Source organism: Agrilus planipennis, unplaced genomic scaffold, assembly GCF_000699045.2.
Source record: "Agrilus planipennis isolate EAB-ADULT unplaced genomic scaffold, Apla_2.0 scaffold726, whole genome shotgun sequence".
NCBI lineage: Eukaryota > Metazoa > Arthropoda > Insecta > Coleoptera > Buprestidae > Agrilus > Agrilus planipennis.
This window is the reverse complement of record NW_020439394.1, coordinates 8,556-13,076: the sequence shown is the minus strand read 5'-3', so window position 1 is coordinate 13,076 and position 4,521 is coordinate 8,556. Positions and strand designations below refer to the sequence as shown.

The following is a 4,521-nucleotide window of genomic DNA, read 5'->3' as shown; positions in this document are numbered from 1 at the left end:
TGTGACTATTGCCACACCCTCGCCGGGAATCGAACCTGGGACCTTTGACTTTGAACGAACCGTACTTATTTGTCGAAGTAATGTAAATAATAAAACACTGAAACGCAATATTCATCCTAAAAATTTAATGTGAAAATTCATCTTTAATTTTTATTCATTATAAATTACCTCAAGTTAATGAGGAAAAGTTGTTGCTGTTGTCACACCCTCGTCGGGAATTTAACCCGGGACGAAAATTTTATAAAATGAGTTTCAGCACATGAGGTATGAATGTATCAAAACTGCTCTATTATATGCCAACACGAGCACACGTGCTAATTAACCTTAAGGTACCTAGTCGTTTGATGTACAAAGAAATAATGAAAAATCTTCTCAATCTAAATTAAAGCACTTTCTATAACGACGTCGTTACATAACGACTCAAGTTATCAAGCATCATTTTCTCGAGAATGTTCTAACTTCCGTAAACGTAAGCTGAAATTAAATCTTGTAACATAATAAAGTACTTATAAACAGAGAGGAAGATGTTAGAACGTGTTATATAAAGACGATTATGTTTTTTTTAGTAGGTATTCAATAATGACGAGAATATTATCAGTAAAATAACTACTGAGAGGGTAAGATACAAAGTAACAGGTCTCTTCCCCGAAACACTTCGAATAAGTCAATATGAAATGGGCGAGATAGGTTAGTAGGATACCTTCTCAGGCATGAAGGTCACGTCAGATACATATTAAAGGCAGAAACAGGAGTTAGGAGGAGTAGAGGTAGGCCTAGATTAGATTACTGTTCGCAAATAGTTAAGGATGTGGGTTGTTCTAGTTTTAGGGAAATGCGAAGATTAGCTCAGGATAGAAAAGAGTGGAGGTACGTCTCCAAGCAGTCTTAGGACTTACGACCTTATGATGATGATGATGACTACATGTTATGATATAGTACCAGAAAAAATAGGAAACATTTATCATTACAATTGAAAAACCATTTAATATTTTTACAATCAATGAGATATCGTGAATACGCCAGTGTAAATGTAATTTATTAAACTTGAAACAGTTATAATATTTAATCAGTTTTATGATTTTGTCAATTCCTGTAAATCATCAGTAAAACATTAAATTTCACATAAAACCCTAAAAAACGTTTCAACGTATTTTGATAGGTATAATTGTACCATGGAAATCCTTAGGGAAGAATGCAAATTTAAGGAACCATTCTCAAAAAGATGAGTTTTTACGCTTTTTCAGACTTTCGATCTACACGTAGAGAACTACCAGAATCAAAAGTTGTAAAGAGTTTGAGACATGACCATTTTGCGTAAGGATCTAGCAGAGTCCTGTGGTTTTCCTATATGCAAACAGACTTTTGACCGAATTTCGTAAAACTTGGGAAAGTTTTAGTGTCTGATCAAATTTATATTACGATTGCGTAACCATCTGCAAAATATTCCCAACATTATTATTATTATTATTATGTATTATTACGTAATTACGAATCTGTTAACGCTCGGGGAGCAAAAATCCTTCGACTGTACGTGTTCATAATTGCAGGAATTTACATGCAGATTACATTCGTAGCTCTAGGACTTCGTTATAAGCGTTGCATGCGAGTACAAGAGAATAAATATATCGAATTTAAAACACGAAAAGTTAATGCATGCATATCTTTGCATTCTGCAGCTGTTTTAGTTGCGTGCAAGAGGAAATCAAAAACGAAATGTATAAATATATAAAAATATTTCGAATTCAGCTCTTATGAAAAGGCCAAGGCTTTCACGGCAGGCTTTATCAGTGTAGTGCTCGATATTCTAGGATTATTTCACCTCATTCAGTGAGGACACCGGCGTTTCGTCAGTAGTTTCGGTTGGCATCCAAAAGTCCTTCGCAGCTGTTGTATTGAAACGGTCCCGAGGCTATTCGGCTCTTATTTTATATTAAGTAAATAATATGTAAATAAAATGATACAAAATGACGTCACGGATGTTTTCCCGGCTCATTCATCAAGAGCAGTTAACGACTCACTAGCCACTACGATAAATAAAACGGAATAAACAGGATCACAAATAATTGTGTCCATACAAACATAAATTAGCGACAAGAAAAAGAAAAACTATTGCTAATGTTGCTTTTTTATTGAATAATATATATATCCCTTTTAGATTGATTAGCTTTTTTACTGAGAAAAGGTTATTTCGTGAACTGTTCTTGTGGTCGTTAGGAGTTTGTAGAATAGCTTTATATATATGTATATGTAGTACAATAGCTAAAAGGATATCCTATTTCCTCCCAGATCGATTCTTATTAAAAGACTAACAACACATTTAATATAAGACATTAAAACCTTCATTTTGTATGGACCCATTTAAATATATACCCACCCTTTTATTTCATCATCGTCGTCAACCCCACGATTGGTTGGACACGCACCTGCACTTTTTCTTAATCTTCGCATTTCCCTTAAAGTAGAACATCATATATCCTTAACTATTTGTGGATAGTAATCTAATCTAGGTCTACCTCTACTCCTCTTAACTCCTGGTTATGGTTCTAATGTCTCTGACTAGCCCTTCATGCCTAACAAGGTGTCCTACCAACTTATCTCGCCTATTTCCTATTGACTGATACCCATTTCTATCCTTTTCTATCCACGATATCCTCAACATTCACCTGTAAGATCACATTTAGACTATTGATTATAGAAATATCTTTTTTGTCGCTTCCACCGTGCATGTTTCGCACTCATACAGCGCCGTGCTCCAAATATAAACCTTTAACAATCTTTTTCGTATTTCTAAATTAACCGTTCGCGAGCATAAAAGTGACTTCTTTTTGTTGAAGGCAACTCGTCTCTGCGCTATGCTCTGTCTGCTCCTTCCATCTTGAATTATCTAACTTCCTATAGATATAATAAATCTATATTCGCTCTTTTTCTTGCATACCAATATGAGAGTGGAGCCACGATTCAGTTTTTCGAAACATATCCATTAACTTTACTAGTCAATCGTCTTTTATTTTGGAAGTGGGCCAAAAGTCAATTTTCCCATTTTTGATTGAACTGGACCTAAATTTCCACATTCCCAAAATTACAAAAAAAAAATACTTTCTCACATGGAAGTCATAATTGGCTAAGGCACTAACAACATAATTTTATTCTGCACTCATTGAAAGGTATTTAAATTGTTATCATTATTACAATGTCACCAATTATCAATATCAAGAAAGTCGGAAAAATCAGGATTCTGCATGTCTAGTTTTATGGAAATGCAAAAATTGGTTCAGGATATGGAGAAGTCAAGCTGTTTGTCCAATCAGTTGTGGGACTGGCGACATTAAGACGATGACCATTCCTTATACAAATCTTTCATAAAAATTTGACAAATTGAACTTTGTCTTAGTAAATCCCTAAAACATCGGAAGATCGAAAAGGTTACGAAAAATGGATAATTCTGATAAATTCTAGATTTATCCCAAGTTACTGTAGGAAAACACCTAATTGTAAATTAATTGTTATTAATATTGCAAAATCATTAGTATTTAGTTCGTTTGAACGTATTTTTAGATTTTCCCCCTTTTCATTTATAATTCACATAAAATTGCGGTTTAATGTATTAAAGTGGAATTCCGAACGTTGATTCTGCTTTCAGGTACTTTTGGGCAGCTCTAATGGTAACGATAGCTGGTATTTTATGTGCCTGTTCCTTATGGCGAAAACATAGCCAAAGCAGTTTAATTTGTTGCAAAAATTCTGGAAGAGAAGACCGGGTTTCAGAACCGGACTCAAACGGTTCTTGTTACGCTCCACCCCAATATAGCCGATGTAACAGCTTCTATCAAGCCCCTCCGCCCTATAGTGAGGTATTTTAAAAATTTTCTTTCCACATTTCTTTCTACCAATTAATATGTACCTCGAATCATCTTAAGGTAACTTCAAAACCTGACATGTACCCCCTTGTAATAAGTTATAATGGAATATCGAATGATCAAAACCACAAATGGGGTGGTACAACAGGGTACCTCATGGTTCAGTATTTTAGAAATTACATCGTCAGGCCAGTAGGTAAAAAATCACGGAAAGCTTTTTAAAAAGCGTCTGCAATTTTGAAATTATTTTTTTCTGTTTAAGGTTCCCTTTCTGCAACCAGCACAATGGATTCTTTGGGTTCTAGTTTCATTCATTCTGTTAACGAGGTAAGTAAAATAGTTATTATATATGTAAAAATACATACTTTCGATATTTTAAAATACAGTGTAAACTCTTTATAACGTCACTCGATTTAACGACAAACTCCTTAAAACGTCGAAATTGCTTGACTTTGGTTAGTTTACATTGTTTTCTATACAATATTACACTCTATATAGCGTCACGCTTACTCTCTTTAACGACAACAATGCAGCATTATAAATGATTGAGCAGTACTTTCTAAGTTGCCGAAATAGATAAGAACTGCAGCTGTGTACGTTGTTGAAGAAGACGATCCTGTCCCTCCACCAAGCATCAAACAAGCACTTGATGCAGCGAAACTAT

The 4,521-nt window shown here is 34.5% G+C and overlaps 1 protein-coding gene across 1 annotated transcript; it reads left to right on the top strand.

Moving 5' to 3' along the window:
* The first annotated feature begins 3,491 nt into the window (after positions 1–3,491).
* LOC108743827 lies at positions 3,492–4,402 on the top strand. Its single transcript, XM_018479421.2, has 4 exons — positions 3,492–3,851; positions 3,918–4,053; positions 4,120–4,184; positions 4,391–4,402. Exons 1-4 carry the CDS (start codon positions 3,660–3,662, stop codon positions 4,400–4,402), a joined length of 405 nt encoding a protein of 134 aa, XP_018334923.1. The 5' UTR covers positions 3,492–3,659.
* Positions 4,403–4,521: the final 119 nt, after the last annotated feature.

Bases quoted from the DNA above. Each gene is read 5' to 3' on its own strand.
- LOC108743827 (XM_018479421.2), top strand. From the start codon at position 3,660: ATGGTAACGATAGCTGGTATTTTATGTGCCTGTTCCTTATGGCGAAAA. The intron at 3,852-3,917 runs GTATTTTAAAAA...AATCATCTTAAG, and splicing joins CCCCTCCGCCCTATAGTGAG to GTAACTTCAAAACCTGACAT. The intron at 4,054-4,119 runs GTAAAAAATCAC...TTTCTGTTTAAG, and splicing joins TTACATCGTCAGGCCAGTAG to GTTCCCTTTCTGCAACCAGC.